This window comes from Natator depressus, chromosome 1 (genome assembly GCF_965152275.1).
Source record: "Natator depressus isolate rNatDep1 chromosome 1, rNatDep2.hap1, whole genome shotgun sequence".
NCBI lineage: Eukaryota > Metazoa > Chordata > Testudines > Cheloniidae > Natator > Natator depressus.
The window spans coordinates 258,066,220-258,094,171 of NC_134234.1; the positions used below are offsets into that span (position 1 = coordinate 258,066,220).

Consider the following 27,952-nt stretch of genomic DNA (forward strand, 5'->3'; position numbering starts at 1 on the left):
GCACATCTTCCAGAAAGGCCCAGAGTCTTGATTTGAAACCATGAAGAGATAGAGAATCCACCAAGTTCCCTGGTAACTTATTCAAAGGGTTAGCCACACTTCACTGTTAACATGTCATTGAATACCCTAACAATATAAACGGGAAAAAGTATGTTCCATAAAAGCATATAATGCCCAAAACAAACCACACAATGGAAGCAAGAAAAACCCAGAACAACCCTTCATATAATGTCAAACAATATACAGTAACTTCTCACTTAACGTTGTAGTTATGTTCCTGAAAAATGCTACTTTAAGTGAAACGATGGTAAGTGAATCCAATTTCCCCAAAAGAATTAATGTAAATGGGGGGTTAGGTTCCAGGGAAATTTTTTTCGCCAGACAAAAGACTATATTTTATATATATACACACACACATATACACAGTATAAGTTTTAAACAAACAATTTAATACTGTACACAGCAATGACGATTGAGAAGCTTGGTTGAGGTGGTGAAGTCAGAGAGTAGAAGAGGGTGGCATATTTCCCAGGGAATGCATTACTGCTAAATGCTGAACTAGCACTTGGCTTAGCCCTCAAAGGTTAACACATTTTTGTTAATGTAGCCTCACATTCTACAAGGTAGCAGGAATGGAGGGAGGGGAGATAGCATGTCAGAGAGAGACAGAGACACATACTGTGTGTGAGAGAGAGACGCGCATTGCCCCTTTAAGTACGCTGGCCCCACTCTAAATACAGTACACTGCCTTTAAAGTAGATCAGCAAGTTGAGACAGCTGCTGCTGCCAGCAAGCTCCCTCTGTCCTGAGCCCTGTCGTGTGTCCCCCCGCTCTGTGGAGATGGGGTAAAGGAGTGGGCGGGAGGGGGACACCCTGACATTAGCACCCCTCTCCCTCTCACCCACACAGCAAGCAGGAGGCTCCCAGGAGCAGCTCCAAGGCAGAGGGCAGGAGCAGCACACGGCAGTGGGGGCAGGGACAGCTGAACTGCCCGGCAATTGACAGCCTGCTGGGCGGCTGCTGCACAGGGAACTTAGGGGAGCTGATTGGGGGGCTTCTGGTCCCCCCTATTTCCAAGCCCCCACCAGCTAGCTCCAACGGGCTGCTCCTTCTGCAAGCAGTGAATAAAGCAGGCAGCTGCCAAACAGAGTTATAAGGGAGCCTTGCGCAACTTTAAATGAGCATGTTCTCTAATTGATCAGCAATGTAACAACGAAACAACATTAACTGGGACAACTTTTAAGTGAGGAGTTACTGCACCCTGACTCCATCCTCTGTGTATTACCCTCATAATAGCTTTCTTGTCTGTTTGGTTTTCTGCTGGAAAACTTTTACTCTTAAGTCAGACTGAATGTTCCTTATAACCATGTAAAGCCTGTGATCTAAACATGTCAGAAATTGTTTTGGTTCTTCATGTCAAGCAAGAGGTGACCAACGGGCACAGGAGGTTATACAGTTTTTTTTTTTAACTGGGAAAGCAGTTGTCTTGCTTCATGCAACTCACCGGTTGTTTTGTTAGTAAAGCCAAAAATGATGTGCAAATGGTATCTAGTGAACCTAGTTTCTTGTTGATTTCCATTATTCCACCTCCTCCTCATCACTAGGGCAGATGGAATAAGGCTTCCTTGCAGTTACTGTGAGCCAAAAATAAGAGGTCTTAATTGGTGCTGAGGAAGTGGAAAGATACAATTGGGACACCCAGCTGAAGATATAGGACTTGATACACAGAATAATCACAATTGGTGTAAATAACACCTAGCTGTTATCATCAGTAGACCTCAAAGCACTTTACAAAAGAGATCAGTATTGTCATCCTATATTTGGGGAAACTGAGGGAGAAAAGTGGTTTAGTAGCACTCACGCAGCAGCAGAGCTGGGACTCAAACACGGGTCTCCAGAGTCCTAATTCAGCCCCCTGTCCACTAGGTTATTACAGTCTGGTCTGTAACAAGACCACAGGTACTATTGAAGAGCCTGGTACTAGATGAGGGCCCCTCAAATTATATCTGGTCATCAACTGTGTTCTTATCTAATCTTGGAAAGGAAGTGTGGGAAACTTGCCCTGTGCACTACTTATGTGTGTATTTGTGCTTGAAATAAGGGACTAATTCTTTTCCAGCCTGATATCTCTTCCTTACTTGATATCGAAACGCTGAATTGGTGACTTGAAGTTAATTTCCTTGTAAACAGACGGCAGTCACTAATGCAGGGTTTATTATGACTTCACTGCAGAAAGATCAAGCTGGGGCAGGAGGGATATCACATAACAGCAAAGGGAATGCAGATGTTACCCTGCTTTATAAGCACCCATATATGCGTTAAACACATACTCCACCTGCTCATTTGCCTGGTAAAGCTGTGTGGAAGATGTGTTATGAGTAAACTCTGGTATGTGTTATTGTTACTGATCCTGTTTCTTCTGCTCAGTTCTGGTGCGACTTGTGGCGGATCTGAAGTTGGAACAGTATGTACACTGTGTGTTGGATGAAAGCCAGAAAGAGGTCAGTAAAGATTATTTCCTTGTTCCCTTTGGTCCCCCAAATTTGAAAATATGGAAAGTTACACAGTATTGTGAATGGGCTCTTGTGGAATGTCCTGAATGCTGCCTCTGCCTTCGTGACTTTGGCAATGTTGACATCTGCCCTGGAATTTTTGCCATCATATCCCCTCCACCGTGGCAACATAGCATCCTCTGTGGTTTCTCTTTTCCCTCCATTACTGCGGCAATAATATGGGCAGCTTTTTAGACCTGGAGCTGCTTGGCAGGCCTGCTCCCTTCTCTTGTGCTCTCTTCATTGCCAGGTTCAATCACAAAATGTCAGGCTTCCCCAGAGCACAGACACTTGGGAGACAGCAGAGGTTGGGAGAGAGTTCGCCAGCTCCCCCATCCACCTCACATCAGCTTTGGGGGTGCAGCAGCAGGGCAAAAACCAGGAGGAGATTACAGCTGGGAGATTTGGTGGATGTGTTTAGGGACAATTGGCTGGACAAACACATATCTTCCGCTGATTTATCCTGAACAGTTAAGGGGGTTCCACTGGCTTAGAAGGTCCCATTCCAAGGGGTTCATTGCACCGTGAGGGGAGTTCATCGTTTTGTGTGTGTTTCCCATTTTGGGCCACATCCTTATAGGTGGTTCGTTTTCTTCCCTCCCCAGTTATCTAAGGCAGCCACCATGAGAGGGAGCCTGCCTACGTTTAATCTCCTGGGCAAACTGGCAGATGCCATCCCGGGCTTAGCTGATATATTGGTGATTGAACACGGTGAGTCATGCTTCATTATATCATGGTAGCATCTAGTGGCACTAACTGAAAGAGTGAGACAGACACTAAAACAAAGAGGAGTCCGGTGGCACCTTAAAGACTAACAGATTTATTTGAGCATCCACTTTCGTGGGTAAAAAAAACCCACTTCTTCAGATGCGTGGAGTGAAAATTACAGATACGGGCATATATATACTGGCACATGAAGAGAAGGGAGTTACCTTACAAGTGAAGAACCAGTGTTGACAAGGCAAATTCAGTCAGGGTGGATGTGGTCCACTCTCAATAATTGATGAGGAGGTGTCAATGCCAAGAGGGAAAATGGCTTTTGTAGTGAGCCAGCCACTTCCAGTGATCTTCCTGAAAACACCATCCTGGCCACCGTGGATGTAGAAGCTCTTTATACCAATATTCCACATGAGGATGGATTACAAGCTGTCAAGAACAGTCTCCCTGATGAGGCCATGGCACACCGGGTGGCTGAGCTTTGTGACTTTGCCCTCACCCGCAACCATTTCAGATTTGGGGACAACATATATCTTTAAGTCAGCGACACTGCTATGGGTACCCGCATGCCAACATTTTTAAGGCTGACTTAGAACAACGTTTCCTCAGCTCTCGTCCCCTAGCACCCTTCCTCTACTTGCGCTACACTGATGACATCTTCATGATATGGACCCCTGGGAAGGAGGCCCTTGAAGAATTCCACCTGGATTTCAACAATTTCCACCCCACCATCAACCTCAGCCTGGACCACTCCACACAAGAGATCCACTTCCTGGACACTAAAGTGCAAATAAGTGATGGTCACATAAACACCACCCTATACCGGAAATCTACTGACCGCTATACTTTCCTACATGTCTCCACCTTCCATCCAGGACACATCACACAATCCATTGTCTACAGCCAAGCCCTAAGATACAACCCGCATTTGCTCCTATCCCTCAGACAGAAAAAAACACCTACAAGAATCTTTATCAATTCTTAAAACTACAGTACCACCTGGGGAAGTGAGGAAACAGATTGACAGAACATGACGGGTACCCAGAAGTCACCTACTAATGGACAGGCCCAACAGGGAGAACAACAGAACACCACTGGCCATCACGTACAGCCCCCAGCTAAAACCTCTCCAGCATGTCATCAACGATCTACAATCTATCCCTCACTCTCACAGACTTTGGGAGGCAGGCCAGTCCTCATTTACAGACAGCCCCCCAACCTGAAGCAAATACCAACAACTACACACCACACCACAGAAACACTAACCCAGGAACCAATCCCTGTAACAAACCCCTTTGCCTGTTCTGTCCCCATATCTACTCTAGCGACATCAGAGGACCCAACCACATCAGCCACACCATCAGGGGCTCATTCACCTGCACATCTACTAATGTCATATGTGCCAGCAATGCCCCTCTGCCGTGTACATTAGCCAAACTGGACAGTCCCTATGTAAAAGAATAAATGGACACAAATCAGACATCAGGAATGGTAAGACACAAAAGCCAGTAGGAGAACACTTCAGTCTCCCTGGACATTCAATAACAGATTTAAAAGTAGCTATACTTGAACAAAAAACTTCAAAAACAGACTTCAAAGAGAAACTGCAGAACTAAAATTCATTTGCAAATTATCACCATTAATTTGGGCTTGAATAGGGACTGGGAGTGGCTGGCTCATTACAAAAGCAGCTTTGCCTCTCCTGGAATTGACTCCTCATCAATTATTGGGAGTGGACTACATCCACCCTGATTGAATTGGCCCTGTCAACACTGGTTCTCCACTTGTGAGGTAACTCCCTTCTCTTCGTGTGTCAGTATATAATACCTGCCTCGTTGATAATGGGCTGTACGTGATGGCTAGTGGTGTTCTGTTATTTTCCTTGTTGGGCCTGTCCTATAGTAGGTGATTTTTGGGTACCTGTCTCACTCTGTCAATCTTTTTCCTCATTTCCCCAGGTGGGTATTGTAGTTTTAAGAATGCTTGATAAAGATCTTGTAGGTGTTTGTCTCTGTCTGAGGGATTGGAGCAAATTTGGTTGTATCTTGGGCCTTGGCTGTAGACAATGGATCGTTTGGTGTGTCCTGGATGGAAGGTGGAGGCATGTAGGTAAGTATAGTGGTCAGTAGATTTCTGGTATAGGGTGGTGTTTATGTGACCATCACTTATTTGCACTTTAGTGTCTAGAAATAGGATCTCTTGTGTAGCGTGGTCCAGGCTGAGGTTGATGGTGGGGTGGAAATTGTTGAAATCCAGGTGGAATTCTTCAAGGGCCTCCTTCCCGGTAGTCCATATGATGATGATGTCATCAGTGTAGCGCAAGTAGAGGAGGGGTGCTAGGGGATGAGAGCTGAGGAAGCATTGTGCTAAGTCAGCCATAAAAATGTTGGCATACTATGGAGCCATGCGGGTACCCATAGCAGTGCCACTGACTTGAAGGTATAAGTTGTCCCCAAATCTGAAATGGTTGTGGGTGAGGACAAAGTCACAAAGCTCAGCCACCAGGTGTGCTGTGGCCTCATCAGGGATACCATTCTTGACAGCTTGTAATCCATCCTCCTGTGGAATATTGGTGTAAAGAGCTTCTACATCCATGGTGGTCAGGATGGTGTTTTCAGGAAGATCACCAATGCATGGTAGTTTCCTCAGGAAGTCGGTGGTGTCTCAAAGATAGCTAGGAGTGCTGGTAGCATAGGGTCTGAGGAGAGAGTCCAAATAGCCAGATAATCCTGCCTTAAGAGTGCCGATGCCTGAGATGATGGGGCATCCATGGTTTCCAGGTTTATGGATCTTGGGTAGCAGATAGAATACCCCTGGTCGGGGCTCTGGGGGTGTGTCCGTGTAGATTTGTTCCCATGCCGTAGCAGGGAGTTTCTTGAGCAGATGGTGTAGTTTCTTTTGATACTCCTAAGTGGGATCAGAGGATAGTGGCCTGTAGAATGTGGTGTTGGAGGGTTGCCTGGCAGTCTCCTGTTCATAATTCGACCTGTTCATTATGACTACAGCACCTCCTTTGTCAGCCCCTTTGATTATAACATCAGAGTTGTTTCTGAAGCTGTAGATGGCATTGCGTTCTATACGGCTGAGGTTATGGGGCAAGTGATGCTGTTTGTTCACAGTTTCAGTCTGTGCACATCTGCCTTGTCAGCACTGGTTCTTCACTTGTAAGGTAACTCCCTTCTCTTCATGTGCCTGTATATATATGCTTGTATCTGTAATTTTCACTGTATGCATCTGAAGAAGTGAGGTTTTTTACCCAGGAAAGCTTATGCTCAAATAAATCTGTTAGTCTTTAAGGTGCCACCGGACTCCTCATTATTTTTGTGGATACAGACTAACACAGCTGCCCCTCTGATACAGTCAGTCACTTTCCCAAGGTCACAAAGCGAATCTGTGGCAGAACTAGACATTGGACCCCGATCTCTTGAGTCCTTGTCCAGTGCTTAGCCACAAGACTGCTCTACCTCTCCTGGCCAGTTCGGCCTGCTGAACACCAGCTGTCAGGGTTCCTTCTCCACTCTGAACTCTAGGGTACAGATGTGGGGACCTGCATGAAAACCTCCTAAGCTTACTTTTACCAGCTTAGGTTAAAACTTCCCCAGGGTACAAACTATTTTACCTTTTGCCCTTGGACTTTCGCTGCCACCACCAAACGTCTAACACCAGTTACTGGGAACGAGTCCATTTGGAAACGTCTTCCCCCCCCAGAATTCTCCCAAATCTTACACCCCCTTTCCTGGGGAAGGTTTGATAAAAATCCTCACCAATTTGCATAGGTGACCACAGACCCAAACCCTTGGATCTTAAGAACAATGAAAAAGCAATCAGGTTCTTAAAAGAAGAATTTAAATAGAAGAAAAAGTAAAAAGAATCACCTCTGTAAAATCAGGATGATAAATACCTTACAGGGTAATTAGATTCAAAACATAGAGAATCCCTCTAGGCAAAACCTTAAGTTACAAAAGGACACAAAAACAGGAATATCCATTCCATTCAGCACAGCTTATTTTCTCAGCCATTTAAACAAACAGAATCTAACGCATATCTAGCTAGATTACTTACTAAGTTCTAAGACTCCATTCCTGTTCTGTCCCCGGCAAAGGCATCACACAGACAGAGAGAGAGGCTTTGTTTCTCCCTCCCCCCAGCTTTTGAAAGTATCTTGTCTCCTCATTGGTCATTTTGGTCAGGTGCCAGCGAGGTTATCCTAGCTTCTTAACCCGTTACAGGTGAAAGGGTTTTTCCTCTGGCCAGGAGGGATTTTAAAGGTGTTTACCCTTCCCTTTATATTTATGACACCAGCCTTAGTGGACTGGAATTTGGAGCTCTGTTTGCCTTTTGGGAGACATGCAAGTGGTTGCACTTCCCCAGGTCTCCCTTCCCCAAGGTAGGAGTGTTGGTGTGAGCATTCTCAGCCCCTGAGTAGAGGAGTCGGGGGGCGTGTATTGTTATGTAGTTTAACTGTGAGCCCCTCAATTGTTACAGCATCACTCACTCCTCAGAGAATCACAGCAGTTGGCCCCACATCTCTAAATATAAGGCTTGATTAGGGAAATAGGGAAAGGTCAATTAACACGCCTTAGCTAATCTCAACCTAACCTCGACCTCTTTTCCTAGCCTGCATGGACAGGTCTGTAAAGTGTTTGTGGAAGCTTTTGCAGGGAATGTGCCTCTGCCGGATGACTTAGAAATGTCTGTTACCAGCGTTTTCTCTCAACAGCGATCATTGTCGTTCACCACTCTAGGTAACTTAATGGAACACCTGCTGGCAGGCTTGATGTACCCCAACGAGGGTATAAAGGCTACTGTCTGCTATCTTTACGGCAAGCTGTATTCTTCCCCCATCAGTTCAGAAAGGCTGTCAGTGCACTTCACAGAGAGGCTGTGTGACCTCTTCCTGGCTACCCTAGGGAATGCACAGACAAAGGAACTGCAGGTTAACTGCATGGGTAAGACACCTCAGAGAAACAAAAGGTGGGGGCTTGTCTTTGTTAGTTTGGGAGTCCTAATGTGTGCTGGATTCTGAATTGTTCCTCAGAACTCTGAACTTGCAAACTCTCAGCTGGTTGGACTGTTCCGGAGGTGGTGAGCATACTTGTCCACAGCTGCTGATCCCTTCTGTTACTGCACAACAATTGTTCATCCTAGCCCCATTGCCAAACCCTCCTGGTATAACCAGGGAAGCAACACACCCTGTCCCACTTTGTTGCTGGAACCCCAGTGGTACCTGCTGTAACTATCTCTGAAGGCCTCCAGCTTGCACCATGGCTTGACCTATCCCAATTTGACTATGTCATCTTCCTGGAAATCAAGTAATCCCCTAAGGTTAAAGTGACTGATTCTAACCTCTACGTACAATCAGATAGATTGGTTTTGTAAAGTAGCTGGATTGATTCTGAGAAATACAACTTGGAGATATGAAGTGTCTCGTAGTTGAGGCTGAAAAACTAAAATGAGATTGGCTTTCTCTCACAGGCGCCGACTTTCCAATATGCTCACCTCTTCCCACGCCTGGCCCACCCCTGCCCTGCCTCTTTCCACCCCTCCCCTGAGCACACCGCATCCTCACTCCTCCCCCTTCCCACCGAGATCGTCCTGCATGCCACAAAACAGCTGATCACGGTGGGCGGGAGGCACAGGATTGGAGGGGGAGGCACTGATTGGTGGGGCCCACCGGCAGGTGGGAGGCGCTGGGGGAAGAAGGGGGGCTGTTATGGGGGCTGCCAGTGGGTGCTTAGCATTCACCATTTTTTTCTCCATGGGTGCTCCAGCCTTGGAGCACCCACATGCTCCAGCCCTGGAGTACCCACGGAGTCAGTGCCTATGTTTTCTCTACGCTTCTGGGTGATGCGGTCAGAACCATCGCTTTGCATAGAGCAGCGATGTCATGCAGTACACAGGATGGTTTCAGCTTCACTCACACAGCTCAAATGCACACCACACAGCAATCTGTCTCTTTACTGTAGAAGGGGAACAGTAGTCTGCTTGCTTTTCACATCCAGCAGTCAGCCATTTGTAACAGAGGACTCTTTTCAAAAGTTCACTCCAACAGCCATGCTACATCACTTCTGAACTTACACTGGAGCGTCGCCTACAAAATCTCTTGTTTATGATTTGCATCAGTGCATGTAACGACATACACTGTATGTTTATAATGTGCTGCTTGTGGCAGTATCTTTAAACTTGCAGCAGTTACAGAAACGGGATTATTAAATGGGAAGGTGTGAGAGCAGGTTGGGAGAATGGATAGCAAGAATGGTTGGCACTAGTAAGTACCTGAGGGATAAATTGGTGGTTGGGTCCCTGGCTGCAAGCAGTAGAGAAGTGGTGGGTTTTGAGCTGCGCTTTTTAAAAAGGGTTTGGAGGTGAGGAATCAGAAAGGCAGAAGGAGTGGATCAGGTTGAGCAGAGAGCTGGTGCAATGGCAATTAAAGGATCCACCGATAGAAGAAGGAATGGGGAATGGAGAGAATCAGAAATGGCAAAGAGGAGAATTGGGGATGGGGTGGGGTGTAAAGCATTGATGGATGGTGGAGATACATGGGGGCATGCCCAGAGAAGGCCCTGAATGTAAGCAGAAAGGTTTTGTCAAGAATACAGAAGTGGGTAAGGAGTCAGTGATATGTTTCAGGGCAGAATGTTGTGAAGCTCCCAATCCTCCCCGCTCCCAGTTTGCTGCTTGTTCTTTCTCTCCCTTTGTAGGTTTGCTAAAGGAGCTGCTGAATTCTGACCATTTTGTATCAGTTATTATGAACAATTCAAGAAGAGGGGCAGATTCCGAGAATGCTGAGTTGCTGGAGAAAGAGAACCCACTGCCGCTCATGCTCAAAAAGGTAATTGCTGAAGGGGTTACCACGTCTGTCAACATGCCTTGTACAAGTGGCCAGTCAAATTATCTGTTTCTTTGAGGCGAGTTATCAATAGGAGCAGTTATTTGCTGCACTGTTTCAAGTAGCCTCATATTATGTCCCCCATACTGATCAATGTCAGATGCAGCCTAGGAAGGTGGAAATCCCGCAAAATGCACCAGTTGTTCAATAGTGCACAGGTAGTGAGTGGAATTTCTTCCTGATCCCAGCTATGTTTAGCCTGAAGCATGAGGATTGACATAGCTCTTGTAAGCATTCGCCTGGCTAGTGCGATTGCAGAGCTATTCTTAGTCATAGGCTTCTTTAATGTTTTTCTTAATCTTGCTAAGTTACTTGCCTTGGTATTATCTTGCCATAGCAAGTTACCCTAGGGAATTATATGTTGCTTAAAGAGATTTCTTTTTGCCTGTTTTAAATTGGTCTTTTTCAAGCTCCCTCTAGAAATTCTTTCCTAATCAAGTCTGTGGTTTTGATTTTTTTTCTTCATTTTTGTTTCCACACAGCTGTTGCTGTCCAGAGATGAGATGCTACAGGTGGCAAGTGTTCAATGTATGACTGCTGTGCTTGTGCATTCTCCCATAAAGTATGCTCCTGCCTTCATTCATGCAGACATCCCAGGTGAAGAAATACAATAATACCTTGTAGTTCTACAGTGTCTTTCCCTCTGGGGGCACCTTAACAGTGTACAGTTTGTGCACATAGGTAATCAGCCTCAATCCGTGTAATGCATCCACCTCTGGGGTAGTCACAACAGCCATTCTGCATCAACAAAAGCCACCAACAGTATTTTGGGAAGCGAAGTGAAAAATAAGCTCCTAGTTGAAATTGTAGGGGGAGTTTTATGTAGGCAGAATGTAATGTCCTGAGTTGGAATTTGGGCAGGTCATCAAGTCTAAGACTCCTCTTGCAAAAAGTGCCGATGAGGATACTTATTAACCGTAATTGGTGTAAAAACTGCACTTCCAAATGCACGGCACGGCTAGGAGGCATTGGTGCAGTAGTGATTCAGAGCATAGACCATCCTTTACCAAATTACTAATTACTTCCTGCAGCATTTGAATTTTCCTTTGAAGTCTCCCATCTAAGAATTGACCAGGCCCAACCCTGCTTAGATTATGCATTCTCATGAGACCACAGCCCATGGCAGTATAACTGCAGAACCCAAACAAGCCAACTTCTGTCCTGAATTAACCCTATGTCATCCCCTTGACTTCAGTGGCATTGCACAGGATGTTATTCAGCTCAGACTTTGGCCCAGGATGCCAACCCAGGGAGATGTTAAACTTTAATTTCCCGTCTGCAGAGGAATTAATCACTTTGGTTTTGTGCATCCCCTTCTTTGGATGTGTAAGAGTTTGAGAGGAGGGGTCACAGCTGCTGTGACAAAGCTGGCTTTATATCCCTTAAATCAGATCAAAGTCTATAGCCATATTTCAGCTGCTTGCTAGCTCTGTACTGGAAGGATAGCAGCCCACCTGCCTTCAGGACCCTGCTGCTCTTTAGTCACTTTATTTTGAGAACAATTTCCTGGTGCAAGTGCTGGAGGAACCAACTAGGGGCGGAGCTCTTCTTGACCTGCTGCTCACAAACCGGGAAGAATTAGTAGGGGAAGCAAAAGTGGATGGGAACCTGGGAGGCAGTGACCATGAGATGGTCGAGTTCAGGATCCTGACAAAAGGAAGAAAGGAAAGCAGCAGAATACGGACCCTGGACTTCAGAAAAGCAGACTTTGACTCCCTCAGGGAACTGATGGGCAGGATCCCTTGGGAGAATAACATGAGGGGGAAAGGAGTCCATGAGAGCTGGCTGTATTTTAAAGAATCCTTATTGAGGTTACAGGGACAAACCATCCCGATGTGTAGAAAGAATAGTAAATATTGCAGGTGACCAGCTTGGCTTAACAGTGAAATCCTTGCTGATCTTAAACACAAAAAAGAGGCTTACAAGAAGTGGAGGATTGGACAAATGACCAGGGATAAGTATATAAATATTGCTCGGGCATGTAGGAATGGAATCAGGAAGGCTAAATCACACTTGGAGTTGCAGCTAGTGAGGGATGTTAAGAGTAACAAGAAGGGTTTCTTCAGGTATGTTGGCAATAAGAAGAAAGCCAAGGAAAGTGTGGCCCCTTACTAAATGAGGGAGGCAACCTAGTGACAGAGGATGTGGAAAAAGCTAATGTACTCAATGCTTTCTTTGCCTCTGTCTTCATGAACAAGGTCAGCTCCCAGACTATTGCACTGGGCAGCACAGCATGGGGAGGAGGTGGCCAGCCCTCTGTGAAGGAAGAAGTGGTTCGGGACTATTTAGAAAAACTGGACGTACACAAGTCCATGGGGCCGGATGCGTTGCATCCGAGAGTGCTAAAGGAATTGGCGGATATGATTGCAGAGCCATTGGCCATTGTCTTTGAAAACTCATGGCGATTGGGGGAAGTCCCAGAAGATTGGAAAAAGGCTAATGTAGTGCCCATCTTTAAAAAAGGGAAGAAGGATGATCCTGGGAACTACAGGCCGGTCAGCCTCACCTCAGTCCCCGGAAAAATCATGGAGCATGTCCTCAAGGAATCAATTCTGAAGCACTTAGATGAGAGGAAAGTGATCAGGAACAGTCAGCATGGATTCACCAAGGGAAAGTCATGCCTGACTAATCTAATTGCCTTCTATGATGAGATAACTGGTTCTGTGGATGAAGGGAAAGCAATGGACGTGTCATTCCTCGACTTCAGCAAAGCTTTTGACACGGTCTCCCACAGTATTCTTGTCAGCAAGTTAAAGAAGTATGGGCTGGATGGATGCACTACAAGGTGGGTAGAAAGTTGGCTAGATTGTCGGGCTCAACGGGTAGTCATCAATGGCTCCATGTCTAGTTGGCAGCCGGTATCTAGCGGAGTGCCCCAAGGGTCGGTCCTGGGGCCGGTTTTGTTCGATATCTTTATTAATGATCTGGAGGATGGTGTGGATTGCACCCTCAGCAAGTTTGCGGATGACACTAAACTGGGAGGAGTGGTAGATATGCTGGAGGGTAGGGATAGGATACAGAGGGACCTAGACAAATTGGAGGATCGGGCCAAAAGAAATCTGATGAGGTTCAACAAGGACAAGTGCAGAGTCCTGCACTTAGGACGGAAGAATCCAATGCACCGCTACAGACTAGAGACCGAATGGCTCGGCAGCAGTTCTGCAGGGGTGTTTTAGGGGTGACAGTGGACGAGAAGCTGGATATGAGTCGACAGTGTGCCGTTGTTGCCAAGAAGGCCAATGGCATTTTGGGGTGTATAAGTAGGGGCATTGCCAACAGATGGAGGGATGTGATCGTTCCCCTCTATTCGACATTGGTGAGGCCTCATCTGGAGTACTGTGTCCAGTTTTGGGCCCCACACTACAAGAAGGATGTGGAAAAATTGGAGAGAGTCCAGCGAAGGGCAACAAAAATGATTAGAGGACTGGAACACATGAGTTATGAGGAGAGGCTGAGGGAACTGGGATTGTTTAGTCTACGGAAGAGAAGAATGAGGGGGGATTTGATAGCTGCTTTTAACTACCTGAAAGGTGGATCCAAAGAGGATGGATCTAGACTATTCTCAGTGATAGCAGATGACAGGACAAGGAGTAATGGTCTCAAGTTGCAGTGGGGGAGGTTTAGGTTGGATATTAGGAAAAAAATTTTCACTAGGAGGGTGGTGAAGCACTGGAATGCGTTACCTAGGGAGGTGGTGGAATCCCCTTCCTTAGACGTTTTTAAGGTCAGGCTTGACAAAGCCCTGGCTGGGATGATTTAGTTGGGATTGGTCCTGCTCTGGGCAGGGGGTTGGACTAGATGACCTCCAGAGGTCCCTTCCAACTCTGTTATTCTTTGATTCTATGATAATGTACCATCATTTTCCTCTGCGTTCTCCCTACCTCCTTTAAGAGTCCTATTCCACAGTAATCCTCACTTTGGCTGAGCAGAGCTGGAATCCCTTTTTCCTTCAGCACTCATCAGTGCTGCTGGACACCATTCAGAGGTGGTGGGTGGTTGTCTCCTCTTCCCTAGGGACTATTACTGAGTGTTACTGTTAAATTAGTATGGCAGTAGGGTGGAAAAAAGAAGACATTGCTCCCAGTTAAAGCCCCTGTCGTTCTCCCTGGCCCCCTTTCCCTTACACTAGGGGCAGTTGTGCCATGCATGGTGGAGATGCTGTTTTACTACGATGGATTTATTTGTTTGTTTGCAGAATTCCTGTTTGAGCGTCTCTCCTGCACCAGTGAAATTCTCCTCTGGTCGGTTTATTGCTGCCTGTTGCTCCTAACTGAGGAGCGGCTTTTCTTTTCCAAGTGTCACACAGTCTATGGTAGGTCCCAGTCTTTCCTAGCCTGTCAAAATTGCTAGAGTAATATCCCATGGACACTGAAGATGGGGTTGGGATTTCAGAGCCTTTTACTGCAAAGTCACTGGTCCCAGTCAGGCCCCAAGTTGGTAGTAACTGAAAATTATTCCCATATTATGCTTGTCTGGAGACTTCCATGACATAGGTTTATGGTGCCTGAGTCCAGTTCCTGATGGGCACATGTCCACATTACAGAAGCCACCAGCACTGTTGACATTAACTGATGTCTTGTTGGCAGTCTCTAGAAAGAGGCCAAGGACATAGGAAGACAGAAGCTGAATTCACCATTAGGGTGTGTCTATATTTGAGCTGGGAACATGATTCCTGGCTTGTGTAGATGTAACCACCCTAGCTCTGCTTGAGTCAGCACCTAAAAATAGCACCGTGTCTGCACTGGCACAGGTGGTGGCTTGGGGTAGCCAGCTGAGTGTGAACCCAGAGGATTAGGTGGGATTGTACTTGGGGTAGCTACTCCAAGCAGCCATCTGGGCCACCACAGCTACGCTACTGGTTTTAGGTGCTAGCTCAAGCAGAGCTAGTGCAGGTAGGTCTGCGTGAGCTGGGAATCATACCTTCCAGCTCAAATGTAGATGTGGCCTTTACAAGTGAAAGCTGAGGCATGTTGGCAGAGAGCAGAGTGTATGGGGAACTTTTTGCTGCCCTTGCCTATGTCCTGCCAATGTCAGCAGATCCCCGTCCCCCTTTGAAAACTCATCTCCCACCCCCATCATAACTCTTCTTGGGCTTTTGGCGTGTGTGTTAAAATCTCCCTGATGACATCTTGTGAATGCATGCCCTTCTGCAGGCATCGAGTCTGTGGTGAGGAGCCTGAAAGGGATCCTGCAGCTGAATAATGTGGAGCTGCACAAGCAGGGACTCTTGCTGTTCACTGAAATACTGAAACGGTAAGGGACCCCCTGCTCGCTCACACATCACTGAGTTGGAGGACATTGCGAAGGCAAGGGAGAGCACCTGTTCACCAAAGAAGGGCCCAAGAGCAAGTTTCAGATAAAACTGACTCAGCCACATCTCATGCACCACCTACCAAAACAACTGCTGCTCAGTAGCTCCCGTGGCAGTGTCAGCAGAGGACTGAGTAAACAGTCCTCTCCGCCTTGGGCAGGACATTTCCAGGGTAGGACAGAGACACATTGGTGGGGAAGAGGAGGGGGGAGCCAGGGGATTGGGTCAGTGTATGCAAGCAGCTCTGCACGGCCTGTGCTGCTCTACGGCTAAACGGAGAACACAGCCTCCAGGGCTTTCAGTCCGACACCTGTCACCTGGGTTAAATTTTACACAGAAAAGAAACATTAGGCTGAAATACGAATTTGTTTCCCATCACTCTTCTTTTCTGCAAAATAGGAGAATTCATGTAGTGTCTGTTTTTACCCCACCCCACTTTATTTCTTTGCCTTTCCATCACCCCAGTATCTCATCCTTTTTCTTTTTCGCTCCGTTCCCCAAGCTGGATTTCTGCAGCATGACATTACTGTCATTTCTGTAGCAATAAAAAATAATGTGATGCTATTGGCACAGGATGGTGGTGGCGGGAGCAGGGTCCGTCAGAAGGAGAGAAACCAGGACATGGGAAGAGAAAAGCTCTTGCTCAAAGCACACATCTCTGCATTAATCGTTGCAAATGGAAGAGAGGATAATACTGCATCTTGCCAAGCTCATGGCATTTTTAGTATGTGTCCTTCTTTGCTGTGCTTTGAAGTACAGTGTTTCTTTCAGATGATCTGTTTTGTGCTGGGGAAAGGGATCCCATCAATGATCCTCTAATTTTTCCCCTTCTGCTTGCTCTCTAACTGAGGGTTGCTGCATTGCAGTAACACCTCTTCTCCCCCACACCACCACAGTCACGGGCCAAAGGGGTGGCTGAATACAGGAATCCCTCCCTTAGGAATCCATTTGCTTTTTGAAAAGGTCAGGTGACTTGCAGGAGAGTCAGCACAGGAGGAGCAGTGGGCAGAGTTTGGGACCCAAACAGAGATGCTGCCATTTAGACCTTTCCTCCAATACAATATTACATCATAAAGTGCCCTACTGCAGTGATGTTCGTGCCCCAGTAGGGAAGCGTTTCTCAAGGATTTGTGTTTCAAACAAGAAAGTAAAGTTAATTAACAAAATAAGAAAGTAAACAGAAGAAGGTGGGGTTTGATGCATGGAGACCATCCTTCCCAACAGCATTCTCCTTACCCTGTCTCCCAAGCAGCTGTTCCAGCTATTCTTTCAGCTCTTGCCTGAAGCACCCGTGCATGGGGTAGGTGTGGGGTGCTGAGCTGGAGTTAATCCTTTCTTCACTGAGTGACCAAATACTGCTACTGCACTCAGTCACGCTTACTCCTGGCCTTTCCCCATTGGTAAAGGCCCCTGAGGGCTGAACGCTGTGGCACTGAAGGTTCTAATGTGTTCTGCAATGAGAAGGTCAAGTCACCAAAGCTCTCATTTTTCAAGAACCATAACCTTTTCTGAGGCTTAAAAAGGGGATGTATCCAGTCAGTGCAGTTCTCCCCATGCCTTTGCGATCCAGCTGCTGGACCTGCTGGCCAGAGGCTAGAAGTGATATTTTTAAATTAAATATATTGGTCAATGTGGTGCTCTTTTCAAGTTCATGGCATCATCCATGCTTCCTGGCCCCATTCGGCATTAGAAGTGCCACAATACTGCAAGAGAAGCTCTTTTCATGGCATTTCCAGCCTCTGTGGAAGCAGGGTATTTGTTTCCTTATTTAGAAATGTCTGTGTTCAGGTAGGCATTCAGGTACCAGAGTGTTGAGCATGGTGTGAAATCCTAGGGAGGTGAGTTCTTTCTCTTGTAGGGAGGCTGTTTGTCCTGAAGTTTTCAGACGAGTGTTTGCTGATCCAATCACATACTTAGGTTTTTCTCCAAACCTTCTGACATTTATTTGATGTGACGAAGTGGGAATGTTCTTGATGTTTTCTCTGAATACTGTGTGGGTGCCTCAGTTTCCCCTATGCAGTTCTTAAGTATCTAGGTGGTGGGATAAGGGTGTGTGATTGTTGCAGATCCCTAGAGGGGCCGCACAGAGAGTGGCCGACCCCCTGTCTCCTGGCAACTGATGGCCTGGGCCCCTCTCCTCTGCAAAGGTGCCAACTGAAGGTATTGGAGAACAAAAAGATCAGGTGACCTCCTGGCCCCGGAAAGAGACAAAGGCTGAAGGAGGAGTGGGGGGGCGGGCGGGGGGGGGGGGAAGGCTGGGGGAGACTGCTGGAGAGTGAGTCAGTTTGGGCTGGCTGGGGAGGTGGAGTGAAGTACAGATGTGGTTGTCTGGCTCACTGCCCCCCAAAATGGACCCGGCTGAGGGGTCCTGTTCCCTGTACCTACAAGCTCTGTTTTAGACCATGTTCCTGTCATCTAATAAACCTCTGTTTTACTGGCTGGCTAAGAGTCATGTCTGACTGCAAAGTTGGGGTGCAGGACTCTCTGGCTTCCCCAGGACCCCGCCTGGGCGGACTCGCTGTGGGAAGCGCACGGAGGGGCAGAGGATGCTGAATGCTCCAAGGTCAGACCCGGGAACATGGAAGCCATGTGAGCTTCTTGCCCTGAAGACAGTCTGCTCACAGAAAGGAGACTTCACCAAAGTCCTGACTGGCTTCGTAGGGAGCAGTTCCAGAGCATCGCCCAGGAACTAATTTGCCTGTCATGAGTGGTGCTGGGATCCAGCCATAACAGACTCATAGACAGCATGAATGTTTTGCCTGGAGACTACATGAAATCCATGGAGAGTCACTATCTCAGTACAATGCTAGAACTTTGCTGTGTGACATCTGGTAGCATGGCCTGAAGCTGCAAGACTTAGCGTCTTTTGGGGAATAAACACCGAGATGGTCTTATTTTTCGATACTCTCTTTTCAAGCAGGGGTTGTCACAAAACTTTACTCATTTGCTCCTTGTTTCCCCTTCTCAGGCAGCCAGTGGAAATCAAGTTATTCACAAATCTAGCCATGTGTAAAGATGCCATTGGTGTTCTTGTGGAGGCAGTAAAATGTCCGGTGCTGGAGGTAGCAGCAGAGGCTGTGAAAGCGGTGGCAGCTATTATGAGGTAAGCAGGAAGGGGTCTGATAGGCTTCTTTCAGGAGAGATGTATTTTGGATGTGACACATCTGTCTTATCCTTATTGGCCTCCTCAGATCTACTCCTGTCTGTCCAAATCCATCACAGTTGCCTTCAGCCCAGTTACAGGCTGAAGGCTTTGATTCTGTATAATGTGGCTGCACCAAGCTTTGGCTGGAGCGAGTTGGTGAAGGTGTGCTGTTGTCCATCAAGTCTTTCTTCATGCTGACCTTGGCACGACGTGATCTTCTAGGGAGTTCTGTCTCCAATGGGGAAAGTTCAGAGGCTTCTTCCAACTCTCAGCTGCTGTCCTTCTTTCTCCCCGTCTCCACAGGAAGGACCACTTGAGCTGTCCCCCAGTGCAGTATGTAGAGTTGCAGAGACTGATTGAGACTATGCTGAAGCGGTGCGCTGACCTCTCACTGCCACCCATTAACAGGAGGTCTGCAGTAAGTCAGGGAGGACCACTGCTGCTCCTCAACAGGGGTGGTGGATGATGGCCTTTGTATATAGCTGGGCATATAGATGCCGCATAAACTCATACTTCCCCCTTTTTCCATGGGTGGTGGGTAGCCCTTAGGGATCCCTGCAGTTTCTCTTTATTCCTCCTCCTCTGGAAAGGTCTCAGTTCCTGTCTAGTTGAGGCAGGCTGGGTATGGGTCCCTTTGGAGGCCATTCTTGCTTCTGCCAGATCAATGGAAATGTGGGGAGGTTTGCTAAGAAGTGGTGCAAGGATTCCTTCCGTCAGGGCTGCATTTGCTCCCTCCATATGGTGTCCTCAGCTCCAAGAGAGTTCAAGCTCCCCACCTTCAGGCTCCTTCACAGCGTGCTTCCTCTTTCATGTTTATTACTGGTGATGTTCCTCACTCTGACTTAAACTCAGGGGGTCACATTCCTTGGGCTGTGACCCCCTCTCACCAAGAGAGCTACCAGCAATCATTTGGATTGCAAATCTGGTCCTCTTCTCATGAAGTGGAATTGGGCAAAGATCCAGAGGTGTATTTGAGGAGGAGGAGCAATTACAGGTGGCTGAACACAAGCACAAAGGTTAAGAACCCCTGTTTTAGATCTATATGCACATGGGTTTATGTCACAGGTGTGTCTGTAATGGAAGGAGCACCTGGCTGAAACGTAGGGTTGTGCAGGTAGGTGCTGAATTTTCTCTAAAAGAATTGTGCATGATCTGAGTAATGTAGCATCTGTTGTTTTTGTCTTATCTGATGGGGGACTATGAAGTTGTTTCATGCTGCTTGGTTAGACCTTAGATGTCAGTCTATTTGCTTTTCATGAGCTATGAGCTCCATTAGCACTAGTGAATCTCTAATAGAGGGGGAACTGGGCTGTGGAAAAGAAACTAGGTGTTGACTTCTTTTGACTCAGGGAAAGCAGAAAATGCTTATTATAAAGTGGAAGTTGTTTCAGCATCAAATGGGAAAGGGGCTCATGGACATGCAGTTCTCAGACTGCTCAGGCATCAATCTGTAACTGTTCTTAAATGTTGTCCATTCGGAGGGAATTCAGAGAAGAACAACTCAGATGATTAAGGAGCTGGTGGGTTTGACTTATGAAGAAAGATTAAAAGAGCCATGTATGTCCCTGCTCACCAAATGACTAACACCCTGGTCCTACAATTGGGGAGATGCAGGCAGACTCCTGTGGTCCCTTGAAGCCACATTGAAGTCATGGGACTCTGTGGGAGCTGGGGTCTGCCCATTCAGTCAGGGGCAGGATTGGGGTCTAAGGAGGGATATAACAATCTACAAGCAACTTGCATGATGTAAACACTGAGGAGGAAGAGGAATTGTTCAGGGTTGTCCAAGAGGTAATGAGATGAAACTGAATTAAGAGAAAATTAAAGCTGAATAGTCTGCCCAGAGCAGTGGTGGATGCCTCATTACCTCAGCCATTTAAAACTGGACCAGACAGACCCTTGGCAATATATTGCATTGTGCAATGGGCAAGGTATTATCTAATAGACCTGTTCCATCTCTAATCTTGATGAGGGAAGTGCAGATGGGTAATAATATTGAACAGAAAGGAACCCATCTGTGGATGAAATGAGTTTAGCTACAGGTTTTTTCCCCTATCCCACCCCTGGTTGGTTAGATGGTTTTGGGGGAGAACGTTAATTTGTTTCACATATAAACACAAGCTCTTGAGGACATGTCCCTGCTTCTATCCTTTAACGGGGTGATCTTCTCTCCTCAATTTCTCAGAGTCACCCGGGGCACAGCACTCAGAACAAAGCGGGTTTGCGACAGGGACAGTTCCTGTTCAGCACTGTGGAAGGCTTCAGAAATGCTTGTAGGTGAGGAGATAAGGGGATTTCTGTTGGTTCTGGCTCTGTCTAGTCCATTGGTGAGCGAGTTTCCCCCTCCCACACACACACCCTGTGCCCAGCTAACATTCCTTACAGTCTCTCTTCAGCATGAGGTGAAAGTACAGTATATGGTCTGTCAGCACAACTTGTGGAAGGGCTGCTCTTTGGTGAGTCTGCCAGTTGCTAGCCAGATGCTAGAGCAGACTGAACTACTTAGAGGAATCATTCTCTGTGCCCTTCAAGCCACTAGAGTGGATGTATCCAGTCAGTGGAGTTCTCCCCATGCGTCTGCGATCCAGCTGCTGGACCTGCTGGCCAGAGGCTAGAGACGATTTTTTTAAATTAAATGTATTGGTCAATGTGGTGCTCTTGAAACTGGAGATTCAAGTTGTCTGTTTAGCCACATAACACGTAAACCACAGGAAGTTGCAAAGTATAGTCCCCCACATGATGGCTCTACCCAGATGTGGAGGGACTCACTTCTAAGAGTGAGAGAAGAATCTCCTGTGGCCTATTTAATCCTTGGTGGCTTCACTGACATTCCAAAAGAAGGGGGACCCAGTACCGGTTTTGACGGTTTTGTGACGCAAACCAGTCCCATTAGAAACTTGCCTGAGACCCACCAGCTCATTCCCTGAACAGCTATTAGAAAATAACTTCTTGTCACTAACCAAATTTGGTGGCTAAACTTGAACTAATGGAAGACTGTATTCCATTTCCAGTCCCCTCGTTTTAGTAGGTGCTGAAACAATGCCTTGGTACAGTGTTAGGGGGTGCTGTGCTTATATAATACTGTTTTGTGGATGAGTTGCAAAACTGGGTTCATGGCCACTCATGATCATTAAATACCCTATGGCATTTTTATAAGATTTGAGGCATTAGCCCTGGTGTTCAGGCCAAATTCCAAACTGGCTAAGTACATTTAACCAAACAATATTGTCTCCTTTCCCTGCAGCAGGAATTTCATTTAATTCTTTCCCCTCCTGTGATACTATTGTGTAGTGTCACTGGCTCAAAATGGCTGTCAGGTTTCACTCGAGACAGCTCATTTCATTGACTGATCCCTGTACATACAGCGTGTGATGTGCTCTGGGCTCCGTCAGGTTCTAGAGGTGTAACACACTGTAGGTTCTGCAGAGAGCAGGAGAGTGCATTCTCTGATGTCCATGTGTATGTTTCTAGGTTCGCTGTGGAATGTCAAAGCGACCCCTTGGCTCAGGAGAACGCTTTCACTGCTCCTGGCTCGGAGAGCGAGAATACTCTGGGCAGCTACTCTGAGTTTCTGCTGAGGATTTGCGACAGCCTTTGCATCCCCGTAGTCCTGGTAGGGTTAGTTCAGAACCCACGCTGTCCCTCAGGCATAAGGGGCACCCAAGCAGTAGAGATGCTTATGGGAGATTGTTGAGAAGAATTTGTGTGGGAAAGAGGAGAATTAAGGATAAACCAGTGCATCAAGCTCATACAAGTGTAGTTGTGGCATATTCTGTCTCACGCTGAGCAATCCTCAAATTATTTGGCTTATGGGAAACGGAAGAGAGAAGTCTAGAGGGAGGGTGTACGAACTCAAAGCCCTGCCTGCACTCCATAGAGAGGACAGCAAATGTCTCCAGACCATGAAGTCTCTGAAATAGCATCCCACCTAAATTATATAATAAATGACAGGTTTTGCCACTGCTGGAGGTGATGTATGTATGAACCACTCTCCCTCTTCTCCTCTCTCAAGGCCTGCCACTAGCCTGGCAAGCAACAGAACTTGCAAGTTCCTTTTCGTATAGGCTAATGCAGTATATTGATTAACCTGTGGAACTTGCAGCCACAGGAGCTATTGAAGCACATAGCTCCAAAAGGCAAAGAATAAAGGTAAAAGAAGGAGCAGGTGCACATAGCTTTGTACTTTGTTTCTTACAAATCTATCACTACACCCCTTACAGACTTAGGGCCATAATGAGCAAAGCACTTAAGTGCTTATTTCCATCTCTATTCAGCAAAGTGCTTAAGTCCTATTGATATCAAAGCACACGCTTAAGTGCTTTGGAGAATTGAGGCCTCAGTATCTGAACAGGAATACCATTTACTGTGATTCTGTGTAGAGTAAAAATGACAATATCAGTCTTATGCTTCAGGGCATAAGCTGATTAACAACTGCAACCAGGAAGAATTTTTCTCCTTGGTGTAGAGTCTTGCACAGTTAGGAACAATTGTTCAGAGAGGGAAGTTGTTAAATCTGTCTCTGAAACACCTGGCATAGGCCACCGTCTGAGGCAGGATACTTGCTGTCAGCCGTCTTGTTGGAACGAGGGCTGTTTGACTTCAGTCGCATTTGCCTGGCTTTGTAACCATGTGAGACTCACTGGAAGATCACTGATTCTTCCGGTGTGTGCTTGCATGTTTCTCACCACAAAGGCATAGGCGCTGACTCCATGGGTGCTCTGGGGCTGGAGCACCCATGGAAAAAAAAATAGCGGGTGCTCAGCACCCACCAACCACAGCTGTTCGGCCGGCCCTGCTGATGAGCTGTTCAGTGACTGGCAGGAGGTGCTCGGAGGAGGGGATGGAGTGTGGGTGGGAAGAGGCGGAGTGAGGGTGGGGCCTTAGGGGAAGAGGTAGAGCAAGGGTGGGGCACTGGAGAAAGGGCGGAGTGGGGATGGTGCAGAGCAGGAGTGGGGCATCCATCTGGAAAAATGAAAGTCAGTGCCTGTGCACAAAGGGATACGGCATTTGCTTGCTGACCATTTCCTCTCCCCACAGAAGCACTCAGAAAGGACTTCCAGCCCAGCTCTGATGGAGGTTTTCATATCCGCCCTCAGCACTCTGTTCGCTGTTGTGCCGAGCATGCATGAGAAATTCTCTAGGAAGCTGGGTATGCAGAATGCTGACATTGTATTCACTGTGCTTCTTTACACAGTGAATAACCTGATTAACCTGGGGAACTTGCTGCTGCTGGATATGATTGAAGAAAAGAGCTTAGCAAGATTTCACATAGAGCCATTTATTTGAGTAAGACTAGCATCTGCACTTACGTTAACTAGGATAAAACCCAGGATTAAAAACAAGATCTGCTGGGTGCTGGAAGGAGTTTACCCCATAGCATAGCACTTCAATTAGGTCCGTTATGGGAGCTTTGTACTTTTCCTCTGAAGCCTCCAGAATTGGCTACTTTTGGAGTCAGGAGATCAGACAAAGTGTTTTATTTCCTCTGTATTGTCTGTTTTCTTTACTGCCTTCTCTGTCAGAGATGAAGAGGAATTCACTCTCACCCTGAGCTAGTACATCTGGCAGTGCTTAACTCTTCTGAGCCTGTAGACCCAGTGACCCACTCTTCTCTCCAAAATCTGGAAAAATAATTTGCCCATGGAACCTAAAAGAGAATGAGCCTGGCAGATGCATTCTGTCTGGGGTGACCTGTGTTGTTTGCCAGCTGTTGCTTTGAAAAGCCATGGATGGTTGTTCGTGACATGGGGTCCTGCATTCTGTGCTCTCATGATGTGTTTATCTTCCCTCCTACTCTGCCTTCTCTCTAGCATCCTCTTCTTTCATTCGACTGGCACTGGAGCTGAAGGCCAAATTCTGCACTGGACAAAGGTACTGTCCTCTATATTGAAACCAAACCAAGAGTTTCCATTTGAGAAAAGAGGAAATGTCCTATTCTTGCAGCAGAATTAAATGTGAATGTATCTGACATACCCTCTGCTCAGTTAGGCCAGCACCATTTTCCTTCATCTGTTGAAAGACCTAAATAGTAATTGGAAAGGAAAAATGAGGTGGATGGAGGTGGGATGGGAAACTGATCATGTAGTGGCAAAGTGAACTACAAACTTCTCCAGAACTAGTTTAAAAGATGCCCAGTAAGGAACATGCTATGCAGATTCAGTAGAATGGTGCTGCTGTGATGGAGTGATGACACTGGATGCCATGGAGAGGAGAAGTTACAGCAGGTTGCATCTCACTGGAGCTCTGGCATTCCAGGAACAGAACATACCATCTGTAGAAATACTGGTTCACTGATTAGACGGGATGGGGAGGGTAAGAACGCTAACAAAATACATTATGCTGGGTCATTTCAAGCAGAGCTTGGAAGCTTATGGATAGAGCCCTGAGTGCATAGGCGACACATAGGGGGATGTGTGGGGTCAAGTGCCCCCCTCCCCCCATATTTCTCTGTGGCCTGCCGGGGAGTGGGGAAAGAGAGGGGCTCCCTACTCTCACTGCATTTGCCCCCTGGCACGCTTAGCCCCTGTCCCTAGCAACTAGGCTCAGGTGTGGAGCGGAAGGGGCGGGATCAACCACTTCTCACACCAGCTGCTCCAGGTCGCTGCTCTGGCAGTGCAGCGGCTGCCTGAGAGAGAGCCTGGCTTGGGTGACTGTCCTCCCCGCTCCCTCTGCTCCCTGCCTGGGCCCAGCTGCCAGGGACAGGGGCCGAGTGAGCTGGAAACTTGCTGGGGTGGAGGAGGGACTCTGGCTCGCTCAGCCTCTGCTCCCAGCAGCCGGCTCGGATGGGGAGCAGAGGGGTGGGGCAGGGCAGGCCGCCACCCCAGCCAGACTCTCTCTCAGGCAGCTGCTGCGCAGCACAGAGTAGGCAACCCAGAGTGGCCAACTTCAGCCAGCATGAGAAGTGGCTCCCTCCTGCTGCCCGCCCAGGCCCAGCTGTCAGGGAGAGCGGTTGAACGTTGAGGGGAAGTAGAGTGGAAGAAGGACAGAGCCCCCTACCTGTCCCCCCTGCCAGGTAATTCTAGTGGGGCGGGGAGAGCATGGCGGCCCCGGGCTGGGTGCAGGCAGTCGCAGGACAGAAGAGACACGTAGGGCGGTCATGCGTCCTCCCCTTTAGATTGTGCCCTCTCCCCCAGTATCCAGAGGCACGAGTTGTCTATGCCTGCACCGATACAAAATTTGTATCCGTATCCGATCCGCAAGCATGGTCCACTGATATCTGTGGATATAAAGCGGATATCGCAGATTTGTAGGGTTCTCCTTCTGGAGCACTTGCTAATAGTCTGCAGCAAGCAGGCTAGTTGCATGGTATTGGCTCTCCTTGTATCCAGCTGCTACATCTCATTACAAGAGTAGCTAAAAATACATCTGCTATGATCCTAGTATCACTTGTCCATGTGAGCAGGTGTGATAGTTAAAATGGGGATGTTTTGTGATTGCGATTGGGCAGGGAGGTGGTCTGCGACTGGGAATAGATGGCCAGGCGGCCCATGAGACACTGGGCTCTGTGATGGTCCTGTTCTGTAGGGGTCTTCGTGAGAAGTCCTCACAGCCAGGGAGGGAAGTGCCTGGGATTGTGTTATTCTCACCCTTTTAGGTAATTTTTTTGCCACTCTTCAGTGTTAACCCCTGGAATGCCACTGCTCTGATAGCTCTTCACTGCAGTTTGCTATTCATCCCGAAACGTGTGAGGTGCCCCTGTGTCGCCTGGAGCCCCAAGCTCTGGGTGTCATGTCTTGACAGAGGAGATGTTGTGTGCAGTTAGTTGGTGCCCTTAGGTTGATGCTCTCCTGTCAAATAAACACAAGGAATCCTGAGCCTGGAGAGGATGCATCAGCCTAGATCTCCATTCTCATAATATCTTTTTGTTCTCCCTTCAAGTAACCCTGCTTTGAATCAAGCCTGTTCCAGCTTCCTCTACAGCATGTGCCTCAGCCTTCATTCAGCTGCAGAGAAGATGGAGGACTCTTCCCAGGAGGGTAAGTTTGATGAAGGAGACAATTTAATCTGGTTCAGATTCGGTGGACCCAGTCTGCCCCTGATTTAAAGGTTTTTCAGCTGGTTTAGCTTGTCTGACAGGGAGGCGAATGGGGCTTTTCTAAACATAGTTACTCCATACTCAAAACCAAGCCTTGAGCCATTTAAAAATCCATCCCTCTTTCAGCAATCTCTGGGGCTTGACTGCACGCAAAATTTACTGCCACAATACTGCTGGTATAATTATACCTTGATGTGCATGTAGTTGTAGCCATGTCAGTGCCAGGATATGAGAGATACTGTGATAGTTATACTGATATAACTCTCAATGGGGACCCCATTCTCCTGGAATAAGAGTGCTTTTTTCCAATTTAGTTGCACCGATAATTTCAAGCCCTAAGTGAAATGAGTGTGTCGGTCTCTCACTCCAGTTCTGGGTGGGTGCAGATTTCTACACCACAAAAACCACACAGTTGGCACTAATTAGTATCTCTGTTGATGGCCTCAGCAGAGAGCCAAGGACTGAATGGGCTGTGAAAGTAGAACTCCCTTCTCATCTTTAGATATGGTCTCACTAGGTAGGGTTGAGGCATGTACAGCAGATCTGCACCAGAGAATCATGCTTTGCTGTTGCTTGTGCTATAGCTGCTCTGGGGATAAATGAAGGACTTCAGTATTTCTCAGCCAGATCCCTCCCTGATTTTATATTCCTGACTTTGGGTTGGGGAACTATGCACCCCTCGCTCCAGACCTCTCTGCCTTTGCTCTGGTATTCCTGAGTCCTTCCTGCCCTTCTCATGCTGGTTTTGTTTCTAGAGCGAGAGATGTCTGAGCTCCTGCAGAGGAGTCTGCCCCAGTTAAACTGCAACGTGCCTGAAAGCCTCACCCTCCTGTCAGAAACCCCAGATCCCTTCTGTTTAGATGAAGCTCTTCGTAGCCACCAGTATTGCCTCCTGCTCCTCTTGTACTGTGCCTATGCCCTGGAAGACAGGTGAGCCGAGTGGTGTGATTGAGGAGGGGGCAGTACTGTACACAGATACCAGAGGGTTCAGCCTGTCATCATTACTGTTCCCCCTCCCCATCCTCGTTTGCAGGTTTGTTCCAGAGGCAGAATTATTTTCAGCCATAAGAAATTTCCTTCTGTCAGTGCAGGACCAGGGAGACTGTCCCCCTCCTTATGTCTTCAGAGCTGTTCTTTACCTTCTGGCAGTCTGTCAAGACAAAGGCGAAGCCTTAGACTTGGTAAAAGCTGATTTCATCACCACCACTTTTTACCTTCTCCCCTCCACCCCAGAAAAGTGACTGTGTGTGATGGTCAGTGAATAGACTGGGTGAGCTCACACCATGTATACTCTCAGGTTATT

General features: G+C 47.3%; 1 protein-coding gene across 1 annotated transcript in view; it reads left to right on the forward strand.

Moving 5' to 3' along the window:
- The window catches only part of MEI1 (meiotic double-stranded break formation protein 1), a 64,410-nt gene that overhangs the window by 7,370 nt on the left and 29,088 nt on the right, over positions 1 to 27,952 (forward strand). The window contains exons 4-19 of the mRNA XM_074941694.1: positions 2,428 to 2,501; positions 3,158 to 3,263; positions 8,015 to 8,218; positions 9,971 to 10,101; positions 10,641 to 10,755; positions 14,354 to 14,470; positions 15,312 to 15,411; positions 18,438 to 18,572; positions 18,918 to 19,032; positions 20,800 to 20,891; positions 22,086 to 22,227; positions 23,652 to 23,763; positions 24,425 to 24,485; positions 26,493 to 26,590; positions 27,405 to 27,579; positions 27,683 to 27,830. Coding sequence (XP_074797795.1) covers positions 2,428 to 2,501; positions 3,158 to 3,263; positions 8,015 to 8,218; positions 9,971 to 10,101; positions 10,641 to 10,755; positions 14,354 to 14,470; positions 15,312 to 15,411; positions 18,438 to 18,572; positions 18,918 to 19,032; positions 20,800 to 20,891; positions 22,086 to 22,227; positions 23,652 to 23,763; positions 24,425 to 24,485; positions 26,493 to 26,590; positions 27,405 to 27,579; positions 27,683 to 27,830 — 1,925 coding nt within the window. The remainder of the gene's footprint in view (positions 1 to 2,427; positions 2,502 to 3,157; positions 3,264 to 8,014; positions 8,219 to 9,970; positions 10,102 to 10,640; positions 10,756 to 14,353; positions 14,471 to 15,311; positions 15,412 to 18,437; positions 18,573 to 18,917; positions 19,033 to 20,799; positions 20,892 to 22,085; positions 22,228 to 23,651; positions 23,764 to 24,424; positions 24,486 to 26,492; positions 26,591 to 27,404; positions 27,580 to 27,682; positions 27,831 to 27,952) is intronic.